This window comes from Gobio gobio (genome assembly GCF_949357685.1).
Source record: "Gobio gobio genome assembly, chromosome: 23".
Lineage (NCBI taxonomy): Eukaryota > Metazoa > Chordata > Actinopteri > Cypriniformes > Gobionidae > Gobio > Gobio gobio.
Window position 1 is genome coordinate 2,995,870 of NC_137119.1, and position 24,551 is coordinate 3,020,420.

Consider the following 24,551-nt stretch of genomic DNA (forward strand, 5'->3'; position numbering starts at 1 on the left):
CATAACGCTCCAAGCCGCTGAAGCGACTCATTGATTCATAACGCTCCAAACCGCTGAATCGACTCACTGATTCATAACGCTCCAAACCGTTGAATCGACTCACTGATTCATAGCGCTCCGAACCACTGAATCGACTCACTGATTCATAACGCTCCAAGCCGCTGAATCAACTCATTGATTCATGACGCTCCGAAGCGCTGAATCGACTCACTGATTCATAACACTCTGAACCGCTGAATCGACTCACTGATTCATAACGCTTCGAAGCTTCATGATGCAGTGTTTTGAAATCGTCATCACTATATAAGTCGTTATTTAGGGTTTTTTTGCGCACAAAAACTTCTCGTCGGTTCATAAAGTTATTGTAGAGCCGCTGTAGTGAGATGGACTTTGTAACTTTAGTCTTTAGTGTCTTTTAAAGGTCTTGAGAGTGTAAAGTTGAGCCAATGGAGGCCTTTCAGAGCATCAGATTTACACTAAAATATCTTCATTTGTGTCTGAAGATGAACGGAGGTCTGACGGGTGTCCAACCACATGAGGCTCAGTCATTAATGACACAATTTACATTTTTGGGTGAACTAACCCTTAAAGTAATAAGTAGAACTAACTAAACTAAAATGACAAATGTGCTAGAAACAGAAGGTGTATAAATGAGATCGTGCAGCTTGTGTGTTGTGACGTGTCGCCCTGTCTCCAGATGACTTCATGCTGCTGCTGTGCGCATCGCTCCAGGGCCGGGTGTTCGAGGAGGAGGGCGCGGCGCCCGTGCAGATGCTGGCGGGCGATAATGTGGAGATCTGTCGAGATCTGGACGCCGCCAGCTTCAGCCAGCACAACCCTGTGCCTGACTTCATCCACTGCAGGTCAGCCTGCGACCTCTGACCTTCATCTGACTCACTCGAAACATCTATATTTCTATATTCAGGGGTGCATATAAGTGGTGCGCATGTGCAACCAAAATAAAATATGCGATGGGTAGGATTGGGTACCGAACTTGGTACTTTTAAGGGCACCGACCGAATTATGTCTAAGAGTTGAATCATGATTCAGAGCGTTATGAATCAGCGAGTCGATTCAGCGGTTTGGAGCGTTATGAATCAGTGAGTCGATTCAGTGGTTTGGAGCGTTATGAATCAGTGAGTTGAATCATGATTCGGAGCGTTATGAATCAGCGAGTCGATTCAGCGGTTTGGAGCGTTATGAATCAGTGAGTCAATTCAGCGGTTTGGAGCGTTATGAATCAGTGAGTCGATTCAGCGGTTTGGAGCGTTATGAATCAGTGAGTCGATTCAGCGGTTTGGAGCGTTATGAATCAGTGAGTCGATTCAGCGGTTCAGAGCGTTATGAATCAGTGAGTCGATTCAGCGGTTTGGAGCGTTATGAATCAGTGAGTCCAATCATAATTCGGATCGCGTTTCAAACCGCCAAACTGCTGCAATCACGTGACTTTGGCGATTCAAACCGCTGAATCGACTCACTGAATCACCGAATTATGTACTACCGAGTACCGATTCACATTAAATCAATCAGCACCAAATGTTGGTACCTGAGAACACATCTGGAACACATCTGGAACACATCTGGTGATATAGACTAGCAGGGTTTTTCCTGGCTCAAAATGAGGCGGAGGTGGTCAAATCCTGCTTGGCCCAGCCAATTAATTGTCAGTTTTAGGGCTTTGTTATACAGTTTTTTGTGTGCTTCGATCATTAAATATTTATGAATTTAATCCCTTTTAAATGATCACTTTGCAGTGTAAGATTACAGCTAACACCTTTAAATATTTAAATATATATTCAATTCAGTAAATAACTGAAACAAGCTCATCAAACTGGCAAAATAAAAGGGTTATAAATTTATGATTCATATATTTCTACATCACTATAGAATATCTGTACATCTTTGTTTGTGGAACTAATGGTCACTCTTTTATTTGTTAAACACAATCCAGAATCCACCAAGTACACACTCATTATAGAAAAAAGAATAAATTAATACAAATATATAATCATAAGCTACAACAGTGGTTAACACAGCACTTTGTAGTTTGAGAAAGCAAGTTGGGTTTGAGGATAAAAGAGTCGATGGTGGAGTCCTTAAAGGAATAGTACACCCAAAATGAAAATTTGTCATTTATTCACCCCCATGTCTTTCAAAACCATAAGACTTTATTATATTAACATTTTTAATATTTTAAATCTGAGAGATTTCAGTCCCTTTATTAAAGGACTAGTTCACCCCAGAATGAAAATGTCCTAATCATTTACTCTCCTCAATGCCATCCAAGATATCCAGGCCTTACTTTCTTCAGTGAAAGATAAATTAAGTTTTTGAGTTGGTTGCCATTTTGGATGGCATTGGGGTGAGTAAATGATTAGGACATTTTCATTTTGAGGTGAACTAATCCTTTAAATATCGTCATGTGTCCAATATTTCCAAGATTAACAAAAGTCTTATTAGTTTAGAATGACATGAGGGTAAGTAAATTATGATAGAAATTACATTTTTGGGTAAATTAATAACCCTTTAAAAAAAATTGTGACTGATTTAGCATTTTGATCGTTAAGGTCACAAAAGGCACAATTTTAATATAGGATTTCTAAATATTAGATAGCCTACATAGAGGTTTTGACTCAGAGTGTAACAGACTTGTCGGAACCAATAGCATTGTGGGTAAGTGGTTCGCCATGTAGTGCTGTTGTGCTTCGGGAGACCCGAGTTCAAGTCCGGCCTCATGGACTTTTCCCAATCCCGCCCCTCTCTCTCTCCCTCCTTACTTCCTGTCTAGCTACTTTCCTATCCTAATAAAAGGCAAAAACGGCAATACTAAATCTTTAGAATGTAACACTTGTTAGCAGTTGTATTTTAAAACATTTTTATCAGAACAAGTTAAATATGGTCGCAAAAATCTGTAGGAAGTCTGGAAATTCGAGTCTGGAAAAGTATGGAATTTTGAAATGAAAATTGTGTAGGAACCCTGAGTGTCACTTTATGAGCATTTTACCGTTTCATCTGAGAAAAACTACCGTCATAAACGCACAGAAACTCAAAGGTCTTCACAGCAACCCGTCAAAATAAAAGTCCGGTTTATCTTGACAAATACATCACTGTTGTACAGTAGAATTTAGACACGCCTCAATTAATAATACTAACACTAGTGTTATAATAATAATCAAAACTTTATTTTTTAAGTAATTAATTAAACAAATTCTGTTTAAATTTGAACCGTACAAAGCTTAGGGTGCGTCTCAATCAGGTCCTGGTTCAGTAGTCAGGGCACTGATGAGGGATCAGCCCATTGACTTATGTCCTGACTACTGAACTAGAGCTGATTGAGCATTTTCTTCCTATGCTCCTAAGCTTTGGAATTCTCTCCCGGCTGATATCAGGGAAGCAAATACTTTAGACAAAAAAATTAGGGCTGTCAAAAGATTAGTCGCGATTAATCGCATCCAAAATAAAAGTTTGTGTTTACATAATATATGTGTGTGTACTCTGTTAATTTTTATTTATATATAAATACACACACAAGCATGTATATATTTAAGAAAAAAATATTATTTTTTATATATAAAACATTTATATTTATATATATATTATAGATTATATAAATGTATATACATGCAAATATTTCTTAAATATATACATGAATGTGTGTGTATTTATATATAAATAATAATTAACAGAGTACACACACATATATTATGTAAACACAAACTTTTATTTTGGATGCGATTAATCGCGATTAATCTTTTGACAGCCCTAAAAAAAATTAATTAAATTAGAGTATAAATTAAATGAATGTCTTGAAAGTCTTCATTTGATTCCCAGAAAATACACAACACATAATTTGTGGGAAATCTTTTCATAGAAATGAAATTAAAAAGAAAAAAAAAAATAATATGGTTGTTTTTATGAATTAAATTAAGTAGTTAGTAGCTTTATATTGACTAGTAAATATTACAGTAATCAAACATCACAGACAGGCAGCTCTGGCATAATGTCAATAACACTTCTCTACAGTTTCTTTACAGTTATTGATGTAAACATCCCTAAAGTACCGAAAAAGGTACCGTTGGGTAATGGTACCGAATTTAAAATAAGTTCAAAACACTTGTTTGCGTACAGACATGTTTGACAGATGTTAATGCACAGTCACTGTTTTAGATCGGCTAACTGTAACACTTTATATGATTTCCATCTGAACTGAATACATAATAAATCAGAGCAAAACGCACAGATGTGACGTTCACTGACCCGCTTCACTCAAATGGCAAACTCAAGAAAGTTCAAACATTAATACTCTGATTACTTTCACTGCCATCCGATATGGCCCAGAATGCACTATAATTGTAATTACATCGTTACTTTTACAAACCTGCAGTCTTAGTTTGTGGTCTCAGGATCAGCTGAGCTTCCTCTGCTTGTTATTGTAGAGTAAAACGACACACAATGAATAGTGTGTCTACATCAGGACAGCGCAATCTATCTCTGCTGTAGTGATGCTGCCTCCAGCCAGTTCAAACTATTAGAAATGATGGTGGCGATGAAGGAATTTGGAGATTTCCTGCTCTTAATGATTCCTGTCTGCTGCTCTGATCTTATTGAATTTAGAGGATATCACAAATGCGGTCAGTTTTTCCACTTCATCATCATTATACTTATTATTATAGTTGCACATTACAATAAATCTAAATAATAAGCTAATGTGATATGGATAATTCTTACATTTGAACATAACGACTGTAGGTCAGAGATAAAATGGCCAATATAATATAATATAATCATATATCACACCACATATTTACAGTCAGTGTTCTTGAACTTTATGCCAAAGACAATATTTTACTCTGATAATAGAACTAAACTTTTGAGCCTGACTAAACACATGAAAATACTAATAACAATGCATATATCCACCTTTTCCGGCAGGCGCTACTGTAAAAAAAAAACGTGGGTGCAACTTTCGTTGAGGCGGCGGAAGAAGTATACCAATGGTATTTTGTGTGCTAGTTAGTGAAGAGGCTAAGTGTTTTTCGGATCATTGGCAAGGTTTCAAAATGATCATTTTTACTATTTTTTTTTTTTATCAGATAGTGCCACAAGGGTTAAGTGAAGGTTACTGTGAAGCAACATGAATGACACACTAAACATTTCAGTTTAGTACATTTATTAGTTAATTAATAATATCATAATACCATAAACTAGAGGTCGACCGATAGTGGATTTTACCGATACCGATAACTAGGTTGGACCACACTTGCCGATAACTAACTGATTAATCAACCGATAGTTTTTAAAATGGGGACTGGATAAAAATAAATACATAAATAAACATAACACTCTAAGTAAAACAGTGCTGAACTTTATTACAAGAAATAAATAAAAAAAACAGTACTGAACCATGAAAATTGCTAAATTATATATGTAAATATGGATACATTAAAAAAGTTCTAACAGAACAAATTCTACAGAAAATTAGTTAAACATTAAAAATAATATTATAAATAAATTCGGACTGTCAAAAGATTAATCGCGATTAATCACATCCAAAATAAAAGTTTGTGTTTACATAATATATGTGTGTGTACTCTGTTAATTATTATTTATATATAAATACACACACACTCATGTATATATTTAAGAAATATTTGCATGTATATACATTTATATAATCTATAATAAATATAAATGTTTTATATATAAAAATAATATTTTTCTTAAATATATACACGAATGTGTGTGTATTTACATAAATAATAATTAACAGAGTACACACACATATATTATGTAAACACAATCTTTTATTTTGGATGCGATTAATCGCGATTAATCTTTTGACAGCCCTAAAATAAATGTTCCTTTAGCTATAATAGAAAAATGTAGGTAAATGTCATAGGTAACAGACTGCAAGTCCCATTTGTCAACAAGGATGTATTAGCTTATTTAGCTAGCTCACATGAACTATGCATTATGCAATATACATTAAATACATAAATTAAAACGGAAAAAAGGGAATTTGGGAAAAAATAAAGCCCCTAAGATAGTGGAGACCGAGTCAAACAGCACTGAGTTTCCTCACAGGTTTAATTGGTCAGATAATCTGACCTGTATGAGTAGTAACTCAGTAGTAGATAGTCCTCATGTCTTTATATCCGCCGGGACTCTGATCTCCGTCTCTTATTAGTAATCACGCCCTGCTTTATACCACAGTCATGTTACAAACACTCACCCAGAACCATGATAAGATCCATCGGTATGAGTCCACGCTCATTCACTGTCATCAAAACACGCCTTTGTTATTGTTCTGAAGATGTTAGCGACCCCTAGCGGCGAAAACATACAGAGTGTAGCTGTCATTTCTTTCATAAAACTCTAATATATAAGTGTGATTGTGTTTGCAGGTCGTATTTGGATATGCTGAAGGTGATCATGTTCAGCTACCTGTTCTGGTTCGTCCTCACCATCATCTTCATCACGGGCACCACGCGCATCAGCATCTTCTGTATGGGGTACCTGGTCGCCTGTTTCTACTTCCTGATCTTTGGGGGCGAGTTGTTACTGAAGCCAATCAAAAGCATCCTTCATTACTGGGACTTCCTCATCGCGTACAACGTGTTTGTGATCACCATGAAGAACATTCTCTCAGTGAGTATGAGCTCAGTGCGGGTTCATTCAAAGCTTTAAAGGGTTAGTTCACCCAAAAATGAAAATTCTGTCATTAATTACTGACCCTCATGTGGTTGGACACCCGTCAGACCTCCGTTCATCTTCAGACACAAATGAAGATATTTTAGTGTAAAGCTGATGCTCTGAAAGGCCTCCATTGGCTCAACTTTACACTCTCAAGACCCTTAAAAGACACTAAAGACGTCGTTACAAAGTCCATCTCACTACAGTGGCTCTACAATAACTTTATGAATCGGCAAGAATAGTTTTGTGCGCAAAAAAACCCTAAGTAACGACTTATATTGTGATGACGATTTCAAAACACGACCTCATGAAGCTTCGAAGCGTTATGAATCAGTGAGTCGATTCAGCAGTTTGGAGCGTTATGAATCAGTGAGTCGATTCAGCGGTTCGGAGCGTTATGAATCAGTGAGTCGATTCAGCGGTTCGGAGCGTTATGAATCAGTGAGTCGATTCAGCAGTTTGGATCGTCAAATTTCAGCAGTTTGGCGGTTTGACACGCGATCCGAATCATGATTCATAACGCTTTGAAGCTTCATGATGCAGTGTTGTGAAATCGGTCATCACTTTATAAGTCGTTATTTAGGTTTTAGCAAAAACTATTCTCGTCTCTTCATAAAGTTATTGTAGAACCACTGTAATGAGATGGACTTTGTAACGACGTCTTTAGGCCTTTCAGAGCATCAGATTTACACTAAAATATCTTCATTTGTGTCTGAAGATGAACGGGGGTCTGACGGGTGTCAAACGACATGAGGCTCAGTCATTAATGACAGAATTTTCATTTTTGGGTGAACTAACCCTTTAAATATGTCCGTGGGCTGACATAAGTGATAACATCTGGGCCGTTCTGCTCAAAAATGCTCTGAATTCAGAGGGTGTGAAGAGACTAATACTTCTTCTCATTAACAGACAACAATGTTCTCTTTCAAAGAGGTTCATCCAGCATTTGCGTGATATTTTGCTGATGTCATTATGGGTTCTGTTCTCTTGGCTCTTTAGGTAGCGGCCTGTGGATATATAAAAGCGCTGGTGGCGAATCACTGCTGGCTGATCCAGTTGTTCAGTCTGGCTTGCACTATAAAAGGATATTCAAAGCGTAAGTTGTGCCTTCATTTCCTCTTCGGTTCAAAGAATCGAAGGCTCACTTTTCAACATTCATTGTCCCACAAATCCCATGTTTTTATGCTGGAAACTATTATGTGGCGTTCAAACCGGACGCGATTCGCGCGAAGGTGGACGCTTGAACATTTTGAGTTTACTCGAAATTTGCGCGAATCGCGTGTGACATTCACTTCACAACAGACGCAAATTCGCCTCATGGGCGGGGCTTCTGCAGCGGCTCGTCTCATTGAGAAATGGCTGACATGGGCTGTGTTTACACGTCTTTTTTTGTTCAAATCTACTGTTAATGTGTGACAAAACGTAGTTTTAAGACTTTTTCAGTCGATAATGTAGCTGTTTAAAGCTCAAATCTGTGGTTTATTTATATAAAGAGTGCCTATTTGAACATTTTATCTTGCGTTTTCGGAGTTGTGAGCTCCAGTGGATCAGCTCAGCTCATTAACCCCAGCGAGATCAGCCTTTCCTCAGCCAGTTCTTCTGCCGCTGGCTCTGATGTCTCTGTGGCGTCTCCAGCTATAATTCGTCTTGTAATGGCCGATCTTTGGTCTCATGGATCTATAATTTGTTCCCTGGCAAATCGTTTAGACTGAAGGCAAAGAGAAGTTTCATTACTTTATATTTTTAGGCTATAACTGTACGTTGCAGTTGTAACGTTAGCCTACTAGCACTGACTTTGAATGTTTGACTGAATTGTTTGCTTTATTTCATGTAGAGCTTATTATACCTTTTACTTATACCTTTGTATTATTGATCATACATAAACTTGCATTTAACAAAAAGTGACTGTGTTGTGTTTCATGTCATTTAATGTTATCACAGTGATAATCATATTGTCTGAACCAGATATTAATATACAGATTTTCTCCTCATTGTTGTCACTACTAGAGCAAGCTCCTGATTGGTTAACGCGGCGCGAAATATCCGCCAAAGTTCAGATTTTTCATCTTGAGCGATTCGCACGTTCAAAACGCTCAATTCGCGTCCTTCGCGCCGCCTCAATCGCACGAATCGCGCCGCCTCATTCACGCGAATCGCGCCACAGAATGCCATTTCGCGTCTCTGCATTGACTTAACATGTAAATCGCGTCCGGTGTGAACCCACCATTAGATGCGTTTTGTGTTCGTGTTCTTAATCTAACCTAAAATTAACCTAGCATGACACAACACACAAATTGTAAAAATGGGGCATTTGGACTCTCGTTATAGTTTTGATTATATTATATATAGTGCTGGGCAAATTAACGCGTTAATGAGGGCGATTAATTTTTTCAGCTTAACGCATTAAAAATATTTAACGCAAATAATGCAGCGTCCGTTTTTATATCCATTTTTACCTTGCGTTACATGATCACGCTCTTAAGGCCTTTGCACACTGAGTCCGAAATTCGCATGCAAAATTTTCGCACGTCAAAAAATACATTCAACCTCACATTATGTCAATCACGCTTGCACACTGCCTCCGAAACTTTCGTCCGTCAAAAAAAATTTCGGAACAGGTTCGGTTTTCTGCGTTTTTCGCATCCGTTTTTCCCATCTACAGTGCTGATGTCCAACCTAAACTTCTGGCAATGCTGGTGAATGAATCGCCAGTGCTCAGATACCCTTATATATTATTGTATCAAAAATACTACTAATATTATTATATCACAGCTATAATTATATAATAATAATAATTAATAATTTGTTACATTTATATAGCGCTTTTCTAGGCACTCAAAGCGCTTTACATATAGAAGTGATATCTCACCAAGTCCCTGTAAACCGTGTGTGTGTGTGTGTGTGTGTGTGCGGAGACAAACTGCCAGTCTTTGTTCAGGATCAATTGATTCACAGAGATTGGTGGTCTTCTTTTTAATATGTGGCTCCAGTATCGCTAGCAAAGCATCAAACTGAGCCACTGACAGTATAAAGTAAACTTTGGATCGGTCTGGATAATCCCGCAGCTCTTGATAAGGAGGTGGAACTCTCCTTCCTCTCTACGCGATCGCAGGAGGGGATGATGGACCCATTATTTCCTCTTTCTTTTTCTCTTTTTTAAGACGAGAGTGGACAAAAAAAAATCATCCTCACTACTTGAAGACGGCATTTTGTATTTTTTTGCGTTTTTTTCCGTAACGCATTCATTAATACGCATCGGACTCAGTGTGCAAGCTCTCTGTGCGTGACAAATTTTTCGGATCACAAATACGAAAAAACGCATGCGAAAATTTCGGACTCAGTGTGCAAAGGCCTTTATACATGAAAATGCTTCCAAGCGCGACAAGACACAAGTGAACGCGCTGTATGTCAATGTCCTGTGTGTGTGTGTGTGTCAGTGTCCTGTCTGTGTGTGTCAGTGTCCTGTGTGTGTGTGTGTCAGTGTCCTGTCTGTGTGTGTCAGTGTCCTGTGTGTGTGTGTGTGTGTCAGTGTCCTGTCTGTGTGTGTCAGTGTCCTGTGTGTGTGTGTGTGTCAGTGTCCTGTCTGTGTGGCTGCGTCTCATGTCAGCTAATCGAGGGACACTCTGACACACACACACACACACACACACACACACACTCGACGCACAGAAAGACTTGCGTCAGTCTCCTGCTCACATCAAGTTCTCTTTTACTCTTGAACAAACAATAATGATATATTGTTTGGTGCGCTCCAGGGTTCGGATGGCAGCGTTCACATATGTTCAAATGAACCGCACTAACCGAGCAATCGCATTAGGGTTCGTTTTAATCCAACCAAACATGACAAGTGTGAACGCACCCTTAAGGCCTGTTCACACCGGGACGATTTTCGCACGCGTTTATCGCCGACGTTTAACGCCTCGGGACTAAACAATGGGCGCCAATATGAGTGTTCACACCGACGCGAAAAAACGCCAGGCGTAAAAGCGTAATTTTTAAAAAAACGCCTCGGGTTTGTTTTTTTATTTTGACGCGGCGCGTAAAAAACTGTCCGACCAATGAGATCGGCGCTTTTTTTCACGTGCCTGGAGCTGCTGAAGTGACAGTAAAACACGACTTGGTGGCGCTCAAGCACAAAATCGGTCTTGCCGAGCACACACCGATACGACGAAGAAGTAGTAAGTAGACAAAGAAGAAGATGAACTGCTAATACTGCCAGTTAGCAAAAAGTGTGTGAATGGTTTTGCCATAGACATAATATATCTGTGGTTTTGGCAAGCACGTAAATACTGTCTCTCCTCTTCTTCTGTGTGACAAGCGAGTGTCAGAGGCTTAAAGTGCCGCAGCACCACCTTGTGTACCGGGAGCGCATCTACTGAATGTGCTCGTTCACTCGGCGCATCGCCAGTGGAAATCGATTGGGTGTGAACACTCAAGACGCGCCGAAAAACGCTGGCGATAAGCGCGTGCGATATTCGTCCCGGTGTGTACAGGCCTTGTTCACACCAAATGCGAATAGAGCGTCTGGCGCGAGCGATTTCAATGTTAAGTCAATGGAAAGGCGCGTTGACGCGCGTCTGGAGGTGCCGCGGCGCGGAAGGCGCGTTTCGCACGGCGCGAAGGACGCAAATCCACCTCATTTGCGCGTCCAGTTCGCGCGAATGACGCAAATTGGACGCGAATTGAGCGTCTTGCGCGATACACGCGTAACACGCGAATGGTGCTTTTGTGCATTCACGCGTTTGAAGCGAATTCGCGTCTGACGCCCGTGTTGAAACATTTGAACTTTGGCTTAATTTGGAATTTGACTTAACGTTCTTCTCAGGCGTCTGCCCCTGGCTCTGATGGCCTGTAGTGGTTCGTCTTGTGTGGATCTAACGGCCGATCTTTGCTCTCATGAATCTATCATTTGTTGTCTGCCAAATCGTTTTGACTGAGGGCAAAGAGAAGTTTCATAACTTTATATTTTAAGGATATTTAAATATACATGCAGTGAAGATAATGTAGGAGTTGCCTGGACCACATTTGTGTGACTATTAATGCTAAATATATATTTTTAATGAAAATGAAAAGAGGCAGAGTGGTGTTTTATGACATATTTCTGCTGGAGTGCCTTGAACGCGCATCAATTTCGCTTCCAGCGTTCGATTTCTACGCGCGGCCAATTCTATGTGGACGCGCGAATGCATTCAAAATTTTTGCGCGTGAAACTAGACCCAGTAGACACGATTTTGACGCTCTATTCGCGTTTGGTGTGAACGACCCTTAGAAAGGCGGGGTTTAGAGAGACTGAATCCTTGATTGAACCGTTTCAATCAGAGAAGAGCTGATGCTGACGTGTGTTATGAGAAAATTAAAGTGTTTTTGACCTTGGATGCATGTAAACTATTGTAGAAAACAAAACAAAATTAGGAACTTTTAAAATGGCGCAGTATGGGCACTTTAACTTGATGCTTTTACAATATGCAATTAATTGTAGTAATAAATACTAAGGGCTAAGCTTTTTGAAAATGTTATTTTTTTAGTGCCAACGTGATTTTTTTTGTTTTGTTTGTTTGATCAAAAATTGCATATCCAGACCTGCCAACATGTACGCATTTTTCGTACTCGGCACGCATTTTGACCCTTTGGTACGCTTGTACGATTCGCTGCTCTCCATGTACGCATTTTGTTGCATCTTGCATTTCGCCGGTTTCAGTGCAATTTATGACGTTGATTCTGCTGCTGAGCCACAGCGTATAAGTGGAGTGAAAAGCTTTCGGATAACTTGACGAAAAATTATATTTTAATTAAATTCGGGCGGGTGGCGGTTGAACCAGTCAAATGAAAAAAATATATACATTGTTAAATATTGTTACAGTGCACTAAGCAAACCTCCAAGCTATGAGCCCAGCTGTCAGTATGGAGGCCTACGTCTCGTAGATGAGACTGCCTGGGTTATTTTGCTTTGATATTAGTTATATTTTATAACAGCCAGTCATTGTAGCCTACCACTCAGGGAATATGCATTTAAAAAATAGACAGATTATGGAGTGATTTAAAAATGGGATCGGGCAATGGCAGCGCGAGATGTTCAGAAGAACGCAAGAGCTAAACTTCTACAAACTCAATAACATCCACAGCAAAAAAAAATAAGTTAAGAAAAATAGTCGAAAAACTTTGCCCATCGCTTATTAGCAGATGTGCAAGGCAAGCGGGCAAGTTTTGGGGTTGTTTTGGATCATTAAAATGTGAATTTCAGTGAATGAATAGAGTTGGCGTTTCTTTAATATCAAAGCTCCATATTTTGTTTCTTGTATGATTATGTTAGGCCTGCTGGTATAAAATTATTTAATGTAACTGTTGTGTTGTGTTGCGTCGCGTCTCGCCACATCCAATGTAGAAAGCATTGCTTTCGTTTGAAAGTGATTGACTCCAGGTGTAAACAAAAAGTTACCTGATTGTGACAGATGGCCGAATTGACATGACACATTATAATGGTGCGTTCACACCGGACGCGATTCGCGCGAGTGATTTACATGTTAAGTCAATGCAGAGACGCGAAATGGCATTCTGCAGCGCGAAGGACGCGAATTGAGCGTTTTGATCGCGCAAATCGCTCAAGTTGAGAAATCTGAACTTTGGCGGATATTTCGCGCCGCGATAACCAATCAGGAGCTTGCTCTAGTAGTGACAACAATGAGGAGAAAATCTGTATATTAATATCTGGTTCAGACAATATGATAATCACTGTGATAACATTAAATGACATGAAACACAACCCAGTCTCTTTTTGTTAAATGCAAGTTTATGTATGATCAATAATACAAAGGTATAAGTAAAAGGTATAATAAGCTCTACATGAAATAAAGCAAACAATTCAGTCAAACATTCAAAGTCAGTGCTAGTCGGCTAACGTTACAACTGCAACGTACAGTTATAGCCTAAAAAAATAAAGTAATGAAACTTCTCTTTGCCTTCAGTCTAAACGATTTGCCAGGGAACAAATTATAGATCCATGAGACCAAAGATCGGCCGTTACAAGACGAATTATAGCTGGAGACGCCACAGAGACATCAGAGCCAGCGGCAGAAGGACTGGCTGAGGAAAGGCTGATCTCGCTGGGGTTAATGAGCTGAGCTGATCCACTGGAGCTCTCACACACACACACACACACACACACACACACACACACACACACACACACACACACACACACACACACACACACCACAGAGACATCAGAGCCAGCGGCAGAAGAACTGGCTGAGGAAAGGCTGATCTCGCTGGGGTTAATGAGCGCCGCTGATCCACTGGAGCTTACAACTCCGAAAACGCAAGATAAAATGTTCAAATAGGCGCTCTTTATATAAATAAACCACAGATTTGAGCTTTAAACAACTACATTATCGACTGAAAAAGTCTTAAAACTACGTTATGCCACACATATACAGTAGATTTTAACAAAAAAAAGACCATGTCAGCCATTTCTCAACGAGACGAGCCGCAGGCGGAAGCCCCGCCCATGAGGCGAATTCGCATCTGTTCTGCAGTGAATGTCACACGCGATTCGCGCGAGTGAACTCAAAATGTTCGCGCGTCGCACCTTCGCGCGAAGCTTGAAGCACTCAGATCAAGGAAACCATATATTTTATTTATAAAACAGTCATAAAGGTTCATTATTAGCTCATTTTAATGAGTTTTAATTGGAGAACTTGACGGTGTTCTGATGATTGTAATGTGTCCGCAGCGGAGCAGCACGCAAAACAACAGTGTGAGTTGCCGAGTGATGAGGCCGGGATCATCTGGGACAGCATCTGCTTCGCTTTCCTGCTTCTGCAGAGGAGAGTTTTCATGAGCTACTACTTCCTTCACGTCGTGGCGGACATCCGTTCTTCTCAGGTCCTTGCCTCCAGGTACACACACATCACACATCCTCCGCATTACTGCCGTTTGCTTTCCATCCGTCCTGTGTGTGAGTGTAATCACAGCAGTCTGGGGGTTAAAGGACAACTCCGCTGAAAACTGGGGGTAATTAACACATGGTTATCGAGTAGATCGTTCTCTGGGATGCGTTTTCATGACAATCGAATGTAAAGAGTTTTATCTCTAAGAACAGATTAGCTTATAACGCTAGTATATGGGGCATAGAATAAGTCAAATTAAATCGCTAGTTAATACCACTAACAAGGCTCAAAATAGCCTCACACTAACATGGTAGCATAATGAGGGTCCCTACATGCAAACCGAAGCATTGAGAACTTTGTAAGTGTACAATCAGTTTAATAAGAAGATACTTTATAAAGACAGAACATTACGCTATACAGACAGGAGCCATCTTGGAAAACAGTCTCGACAAGTCGAGCCATGGTCAGGGTTTCCGCGGGGTCTTAAAAAGTCTAGAATTTCAAAATCTAAATTTTAGGCCTTAAAAAGTCTTAAATTCGCAGAAGTATTGAGTTCTAGGTCTTAAATAATTTTAAACAGGTTTTATTTTTCCTACCTCCATGTAAACGCTACTAATGCTCATTGAAATGCTTTTTTTTGATTCTGGGTGTTGTAGTTCTTTCTTTCGCTAGTCCAAATATAATTTGCTGTATAACGACTACAAATGAGACCAACATGCATCTTATATTGCAGCCAATCAGCTTTCGTGTTATTGGCGGGAGTCTCTTTCGGATTGTACCGCAGACACATAAAACTGATTTTATTCTTCAGATAATAGTCGTCCAGTTTTCGCATCTCCGCGATTACGAAATACAACGAAAAATCAACAATGCATTTTTTGAGATCCTGCATAATTCGTAATTTCACCGCAAAATAATGGCAAGATACCAAAATAAACAAGATTTATGCATTTTGTTTATTCTATTGTCATGTGTGACTATTGTTAATCTAACATAATACATAATACAGTAACTTTGGTATCCTAATTATGAAAATTTCTGGAAATTACCACCACAAATTCAGTCATTTTGATCTCAAAAATCCCCCCAAAAACATCCTGGTGGGATTGAGCTATGGGGAAGTGCAAGTTTATCGATACAAGTTTATCGATTTGTTCAATTTGAATAAATAAATGTACTTTGCAAGTAATTTTGTGACTGCATTTCCTTTATAGGTCTTAAATTTCATTCATAATGGTCTTAAAGAGTCTTAAATTTGACTTGGTGAAACCTGCAGAAACCCTGCACGGTTGAATAATCCGCCATCTCTTTAGTGTGTGTCCTTTGGAAGCACTAGTCACAGTTGCGTTCAGTTATTTTTATTTATTTTATTTTCTCTGTTGCGTTCAGTGCTTTCTTCCGGAAACAACGGACCATATGAGATTCCAAGTCACAGTTCATCACTTCGCACAGCGTTCGTGGAGACTGTTTTCCAAGATGGCTCCTGTCTGTACACGTGAAATGTACTGTCTTTATAAAGTATCTTCTTATTAAACTGTTTGTACACTTTCAAAGTTCTCAATGCTTCGGTTTGCATGTAGGGACCCTCATTATGCTCCCTTTATAGTGTGAGGCAATTTTGAGCCTTGTTAGTGGTATTAACTAGCGATTTAATTTGACTTATTCTATGCCCCACATACTAGCGTTATAAGCGAATCTGTTCTTAGAGATAAAACTCTTTACATTCGATTGTCATGAAAGCGCATCCCAGAGAACGATCTACTCGATAACCATGTGTTAATTACCCCCATTTTTCACCAGAGTTGTCCTTTAACTTCACGTCTAGGACATATCAAGACCAAGACGAGGCATAAATATGTATATAAAAGCACTCCAGTTCGCACATTTTGTCTCCATATTTCAGTAATAATGTTTATTATGCGCACGTCATGTTTTGTATGTTTGTTCATTGTTTCTCATCCGTCAGAGGAGCGGAGTTGTTTCAGGCGACCATCGTGAAGGCGGTTAAAGCCAGAATAGAAGAAGAGAAGAAGTCCATGGATCTGCTGAAGAGACAGTGAGTTCATGAAAGGCTCAGTGTGGGACTCACAATGTCTCATTGTTTCGCTGACAGCCGCTGCATTCATTTTCATACAGTCGAGGAAATCATGTGCTTATGGATGCATGGACACAAATAAATGAGGATTATGTTCTTAAAGAGGACCTATTATTATTATTTGAGAGCAGTGGCGTCAGCACATGATCTGGGGCACGCCACAATATTCCTCATTTAAATAATTAATATGCAGAATAAAGGGGCGGGCCTGGTTTAGTTAGTTAGTTAGTAGTGTGTTGAAACCATTGACTGTAAAAAAAACATGGCCATAGTGTCTGTGACTTCACCCATAGGATTCTGAAGAGCAGTTTTGAAGCGTAAAGTAAGGTCAAGCTGGCCGTCGCCATTTCGGCACTCTGTTAATTATTATTCATATATAAATACACACACAAGCATGTATATATTTAAGAAAAAAATATTATTTTTATATATAAAACATTTATATTTATATATATTATAGATTATATAAATGTATATACAGTATATACATGCAAATATTTCTTAAATATATACATGAATGTATGTGTATTTATATATAAATAATAATTAACAGAGTACACACACATATATTATGTAAACAAACTTTTATTTTTGATGCGATTAATCGTGATTAATCTTTTGACAGCCCTAATATATATATATATACAACATGTTTTGCTTCTTGGAAACATGACAGATTTGAACTCTATCTCATAACATTATTTAATGCAGTTGTAATTTTTCAGTGTAAATGATTTCATTTGATTGGTAACAGCCTATAGTGTCTTATTCTAATTTAATTTATAGATCAAATTTAAGAATATAAAATGAAAGCTGAAGCATAGCCTATATTTAATAAGATTATGGAAAAATGCCCTTTATAAAAAGGTACAAATATGACAAATATGCATATTTAAATATGTCAAAGCTGATTGAACACTGGTGAGAATATTGCTTCAGAATAGATTATATTTACAAAAAAAAATCCGGACAAGCAAATGTTTTACTCGGACAAGTGAATGACAGATTTACTTAAGCGTGTGAACCGACTTAAAGGGTTAGTTCACCCAAAAATGAAAATTCTGCATTAATTACTGAGCCTCATGTGGTTGGACACCCGTCAGACCTCCGTTCATCTTCAGACACAAATGAAGATATTTTAGTGTAAATCTGATGCTCTGAAAGGCCTCCATTGGCTCAATGCACTTTACACTCTCAAGACCCTTAAAAGACACTAAAGACTAAAGTTACAAAGTCCATCTCACTACAGCAGCTCTACAATAACTTTATGAAGACGAGAATAGTTTTTGTGCGCAAAAAAACCCTAAATAACGACTTATATAGTGATGACGATTTCAAAACACGGCCTCATGAAGCTTCGAAGCGTTATGAATCAATGAGTCGATTCAGCAGTTTGAATCGGCAAATTTCAGCAGTTTGGCGGTTTGACACGCGATCCGAATCATGATTCGACTCACTGATTCATAACGCTTCGAAGCTTCATGAGGCCGTGTTTTGAAATCGTCATCACTATATAAGTCGTTATTTAGGGTTTTTTTGCACACAAAAACTATTCTCGCCGATTTATAAAGTTATTGTAGAGCTGCTGTAGTGAGATGGACTTTGTAACAACGTCTTTAGTGTCTTTTAAGGGTCTTGAGAGTGTAAAGTGCATTGAGCCAATGGAGGCCTTTCAGAGCATCAGATTTACACTAAAATATCTTCATTTGTGTCTGAAGATGAACGGAGGTCTGACGGGTGTCCAACGACATGAGGGTCAGTCATTAATGACAGAATTTTCATTTTTGGGTGAACTAACCCTTTAATGTCGAGCCCTGAACTGGATTTAAATGAAATCACAGAGAGATTCGCAGCTCGTACCGGAGACCTCTGCGCCGAACTCGAACACTTCTCATTGGCTGTTTAGTGGTCATGTGATCGAGACACTCAGCAGGTAAACACATTTGTTCAGAGTCATAGCTCGTGAGTTGCGCAGAGCACAAGCAGCGCTGTTTCGTTCCGCTTTTGGCGCTGTTTCCCTGGCCTGAAGTCTAGCACTGCCACCTTGAGTTGACATCGTGAAACTGCATGATTTGTAAATGATCCGTGGCGGGCCACATATAATATATTTTATTTATAATATATTCAAGCTGTTTGAAATTCATCCCCGGGCCGCACTTTGGACACCCCTGCTTTATATAATGTAAAAGAATGAGTTATAAGAACATTCGTCATGAAGGGCAAAATTAGCCGTATAGACCAAAACCACAATTTGTACCAGACTGTAAACGTGTTCTTCTGCTGTAAAGTTCTGGAGTCTGTCTCTAGTGGCCAGTCCATGAACTGCAGTTTAACTCACTTCCGTATCGGCTTCAAGAGAAACTGCGCTATGTCGCTTAGTCGAAACTGCTGGTTATGGTGAGGGGCGGGATATTTCCCAAACACCAATCGCAACACCCTGCTCCAGCCGACCAATCAGAGCACAGTGTGCTTTTCAGAAGGCGGGGCTTCATAGAGACAGGAAGTAAACAGAGCGTTACTGACAGACTGGGAAAAGAGGAGCCGCAACAATGGAGAATATGAGGAAATAATCAACATCCAAACTGTTTTCTTTGCTTGTCCTGACATGAAGACACACTCAAACTGCCTCTTCATCTTCGATTATGATACTATTGTGTTCAAGGAAAAAAGCTAAATTAGGTCAACTCAAGCAAACATCGTCAATTTTCCTCTGTCTGTTTCTCTCAGGATGGACCGCATCAAAAGCCGCCAGCAGAAGTTTAAGAGAGGGAAAGAGAGGATGTTGTCTTTGGCTCAGGAAAGTGGGGACAGTCACTCGGTAGTGAAGGAGGAAGAGGATGAAGATGAAGGTATATTTTATATAACTGTTTATTATTACTGATGAATTACCACCAAACACGCATTACATTGATCAAACGTGACATTTATAATGTTACAAAAGATTATATTTAATATAAATGCTGCTCTTTTGCACTTTACATCCATCAAATTATCCTGAAAAACAAAATTTATCAGCTTCCACAGAAATATGAACTGTTTTCAACACTGATAATAATCATAAATGTGTGTTGAGCATCAGATCCTCATATGAGAATGATTAGTGAAGGGTCATGTGACACTGAAGACTGGAGGAATGATGATGATAATAGGGCTGTGCGATATTGAAGTAAAATGCGATATCCTTGTTAAATAATGCGATATTGCTTAAAGTGTGTAAAATCTATTTCTTTCCCCAACTGATATCTTTCACTTAAAGCATAACCGACTGTGTTTACATTAATACTCATCAAGACAGCCATTTTGACATAACTGTGTGTGTGTCAGACAGCACGAGACTGTTTTTCGCAAGTTATTGTGTTTAATAACTCTTTTTAACGTCAAGCAAGTCACATAAGTAACAGTCGTGTGATCAGTCAATTCTCTGCTATATGCGTCAACCTAAAAATGTACAATTTTCGCAATGTTGAAGTAGCCTATTAAAATCATTCAGATATTGCCTACCCTTGCGATATGTACATTTGCGATATTTCAATACTTTCGTTATATTGCACAGCACTAGATGATAAATTCAGCTTTGATCACAGGAATAAATTACACTTTACTATACATTCTAGGGCTGTCAAAAGATTAATCGCGATTAATCGCATCCAAAATAAAAGATTGTGTTTACATAATATATGTGTGTGTACTCTGTTAATTATTATTTATATATAAATACACACACATTCATGTATATATTTAAGAAATATTTGCATGTATATACTTTATATACATTTATATAATCTATAATTTATATAAATGTAAATGTTTTATATATAAAAATAATATTTTTTGAGCTTGTGTGTGTATTTATATATAAATAATAATTAACAGAGTACACACACATATATTATGTAAACACAAACTTTTATTTTGGATGCGATTAATCGTGATTAATCTTTTGAAAGCCCTAATATATTCACATATAGAACAGCTGATCTACACTGGAGGAATATTTCACTGTTTTACTGGAGTTATGATCAGATAAACGCAGCTTTAATGAGACCCTTTCAGAAACATTAAAATGGCCGTGTATGTTTTTCATTATTATTATATGCTAAATACTTTTTTAAGTATACTATAAACATAATTAAATTAATTAAATAATACATGTATAATTCAAAATAAGTATAATTAATTGTAATATTAGTAGTTCATTGGCAAGTTTCCTGAGAATAATCAAAATATATTAATTACTTGAATACATTTAATTCACATAAACTAAAAATAAAAGTATGTCTTGTCCTACACACACGTTTGAGTGTATCTTTGTCAAAACACACGATTTTAGCCCAACATCAGTGTCAGACTGAAGATTTGTGAATTCCACAAGTGCCTGCGCTCAAAAGCGGCGTTAAATGCATTGCAATCAAATCTAAAACACATGAAACGCGCATACCAGACCTCAGAGTAAACGTGCGCTCTTTGAAATGGTTTTAGTGTGTGTGTGTGTGTGTGTGTGTGTGTGTGTGTGTGTGTGTGTGTGTGTGTGTGTGTGTTTGTGTGTGTGTGTGTGTGTGTGTGTGTGTTCATGGCACAATGTTTCTGCATTACAGGAGACGCCAGCAAAGAGAAGAAGAAAGGCAAGAGGAAGCAATGGTGGAAGCCGTGGGTCGATCATGCATCCAGTTAGTGTCTCTTCTTCTTTGCATGTTCATCGTTTTAAATAAAAATTATTCCACCAGATCCCAAAGCTGATCTGATATCATTCGGATGAATATTGCAGTTCAGATTCACATAGGAAAGGGATCTCTTTGATGTCTCAACTGTTTCTTCTAGAAGGCGGTGAGCTTAAATGAAGAGTTTGTTTCTCAGATGTGTCTCCAGAGTAAAATACATCCCAGAGTATCCCAGAGATCTCAACAATATCTCAGATTGAGCTTAGAGTTCCCAAAATACCAGCGTATGCAATCAAAAATCACGAAAGCCATTGGATCCCATAAGGGAAAAAGTTAGGCGGAAAATAATTTGCCACAAAAAGAATAAACGTTTTAATTTTTCACGTGCTATGATGTGGGCGGTGTTAAATGTAATTTTTAGCTCATTCCATTCTTTCTCATGAAGACAACAGTTTAAGTAAAAATATAAGGATTATATAGTGCATATTAGGGATGCAAAAATACAGTTAGCCACGGTTCAATACATACCTCGGTTTTTTAACCACGGTTTTCGGGTTTGAGTGAGTAAATGCAGAATAGACCCTTAGACTGTGATGACGCGTTTTAATCAATATCGTAAATCCTGCAACGTTTTTTGTATTTTCATTTAAAAAAAAAAAAAAGTACATTTATAACACTAATACTTTGTATTTTATTACTTTTGCATCAAATTACAATAAAAAAGTTACCGCTGCTGTGAGGGTGTTTAGTAATAGTGTCTATGGGAGTGATGGTAAAAATGAGCATATTTCTCTCTTTTCACTGCCGTTATCAATCTCACTATATTTGTTCCCTCTTTTTGAAAGTTGTGAAATCACTATTGTGGCGTTTTTCTTTTGCTATGTGAGCAAATGGGCACACAAAAACAAATATTTAATGTATTCTCTCATTCACAGCTATAATATTTAACCCAACTATGACGACTTCCGCTCTGAGGAACCCGGAAATGTAAATGAGCTACACATTTACAGTTTGAGAGTGGCCATTTTGAGACGTTTTCTTGCGATTAAAACTGTGATTGCGTTGATCATCTGAAGCGGGCTCTGCCGGAAACAGCACTCTTCAAAGGGAAAGGGCAAACATTATTTAAATCACCAGTTCACATTTAGTTTTAGTAGTATGATTATTCAAAGCATTTTAGATGGTTTATTCTATATGTATAGTGCATTAATAGCGGACATGGGGAGAGAATGCTATCTGCATTGAAAGCGCAAGTAATACGCAAGGGGAAAAAAATGGGAGTTTCAGTGACATTATTACATTAAACGACTATATATAATGTTGAATATAATGTATAATAATGCAATGGGGGAATATTTGTGGGTCCTGATAATAATAATATTATTTTAATAATAAAAAAAGTCTTTATTTTGGCTTAAAATATCGCGATACATATCGTATCCTGAGTTACGTATCGCGATTTATATCGAATCGTGACATGAGTGTATCGTTACACCCCTACTATACACTCCCCTAAAGGATTATTAGGAACACCTGTTCAATTTCTCATTAATGCAATTATCTAATCAACCAATCACATGGCAGTTGCTTCAATGCATTTAGGGGTGTGGTCCTGGTCAAGACAATCTCCTGAACTCCAAACTGAATGTCAGAATGGGAAAGAAAGGTGATTTAAGACATTTTGAGCGTGGCATGGTTGCTGGTGCCAGACGGGCCGGTCTGAGTATTTCACAATCTGCTCAGTTACTGGGATTTTCACACACAACCATTTCTAGGGTTTACAAAGAATGGAGTGAAAAGGGAAAAACATCCAGTATGCGGCAGTCCTGTGGGAGAAAATGCCTTGTTGATGCTAGAGGTCAGAGGAGAATGGGCCGACTGATTCAAGCTGATAGAAGAGCAACTTTGACTGAAATAACCACTCGTTACAACCGAGGTCTGCAGCAAAGCATTTGTGAAGCCACAACACACACAACCTTGAGGCGGATGGGCTCCAACAGCAGAAGACCCCACCGGGTACCACTCATCTCCACTACAAATAGGAAAAAGAGGCGACAATTAGCACCAGCTCACCAAAATTGGACAGTTGAAGACTGGAAAACTGTTGTCTGGTCTGATGAGTCTGGATTTCTGTTGAGACATTCAGATGGTAGAGTCAGAATTTGGCGTAAACAGAATGAGAACATGGATCCATCATGCCTTGTTACCACTGTGCAGGCTGGTGGTGGTGGTGTAATGGTGTGGGGGATGTTTTCTTGGCACACTTTAGGCCCCTTAGTGCCAATTGGGCATGGTTTAAATGCCACGGCCTACCTGAGCATTGTTTCTGACCATGTCCATCCCTTTATGAGCACCATGTCCCCATCCTCTGATGGCTACTTCCAGCAGGATAATGCACCGTCTCAAAGCTCCAATCATTTCAAACTGGTTTCTTGAACATGACAATGAGTTCACTGGACTAAAATGGCCCCCACAGTCACCAGATCTCAACCCAATAGAGCATCTTTGGGATGTGGTGGAACAGGAGCTTCGTGCCCTGGATGTGCATCTCACAAATCTCCATCAACTGCAAGATGCTCTCCTATCAATATGGGCCAACATTTCTAAAGAATGCTTTCAGCACCTTGTTGAATCAATGCCACGTAGAATTAAGGCAGTTCTGAAGGCGAAAGGGGGTCAAACACAGTATTAGTGTGTGTTCCTAATAATCCTTTAGGTGAGTGTATGTGTATATAGCATGTGTTTTGATGAGAAAATGACACCTGTGGCCATTAATTCGTTGGGTCGTTTATCAGTCACAGATACTATACGGACAATCTGACCCAATATGGTTCAGTTTTTCTATAGATCTTACTCTGTCGAGCGGCAAAAGTGATTCTACACAGGCTAAGCTGGTTTAACCCCATGTGTTTACATTGTGGGGGAATGGACTCCGCCCCCATGCCACGCCCCCAGCTGTGGGGGAATGGACTCCGCCCCCATGCCACGCCCCCAGCTGTGGGGGAATGGACTCCGCCCCCATGCCACGCCCCCAGCTGTGGGGGAATTGACTCCGCCCCCATGCCACACCCCCAGCTGTGGGGGAATTGACTCCGCCCCCATGCCACGCCCCCAGCTATGACACAACGCCTACCGTCAACTGTTCTGCTTATTTAAATGAGCTGTTAGCTAATGATCATAACCCTGCTTCAGAGGAAGTGATGTATGACTGTTGCCTCT

General features: G+C 38.9%; 1 protein-coding gene across 3 annotated transcripts in view; it reads left to right on the plus strand.

Annotated features, from left to right (window-relative positions):
• piezo2a (piezo-type mechanosensitive ion channel component 2a) overlaps window positions 1-24,551 on the plus strand; it is a 333,058-nt gene that overhangs the window by 235,141 nt on the left and 73,366 nt on the right. For all 3 annotated transcript variants that reach the window (XM_079805932.1, XM_079805930.1, XM_079805931.1), the window contains 7 exons: window positions 698-863; window positions 6,405-6,648; window positions 7,693-7,789; window positions 14,423-14,588; window positions 16,546-16,635; window positions 19,402-19,523; window positions 21,270-21,341. In XM_079805932.1, coding sequence (XP_079662058.1) covers window positions 698-863; window positions 6,405-6,648; window positions 7,693-7,789; window positions 14,423-14,588; window positions 16,546-16,635; window positions 19,402-19,523; window positions 21,270-21,341 — 957 coding nt within the window. The remainder of the gene's footprint in view (window positions 1-697; window positions 864-6,404; window positions 6,649-7,692; window positions 7,790-14,422; window positions 14,589-16,545; window positions 16,636-19,401; window positions 19,524-21,269; window positions 21,342-24,551) is intronic.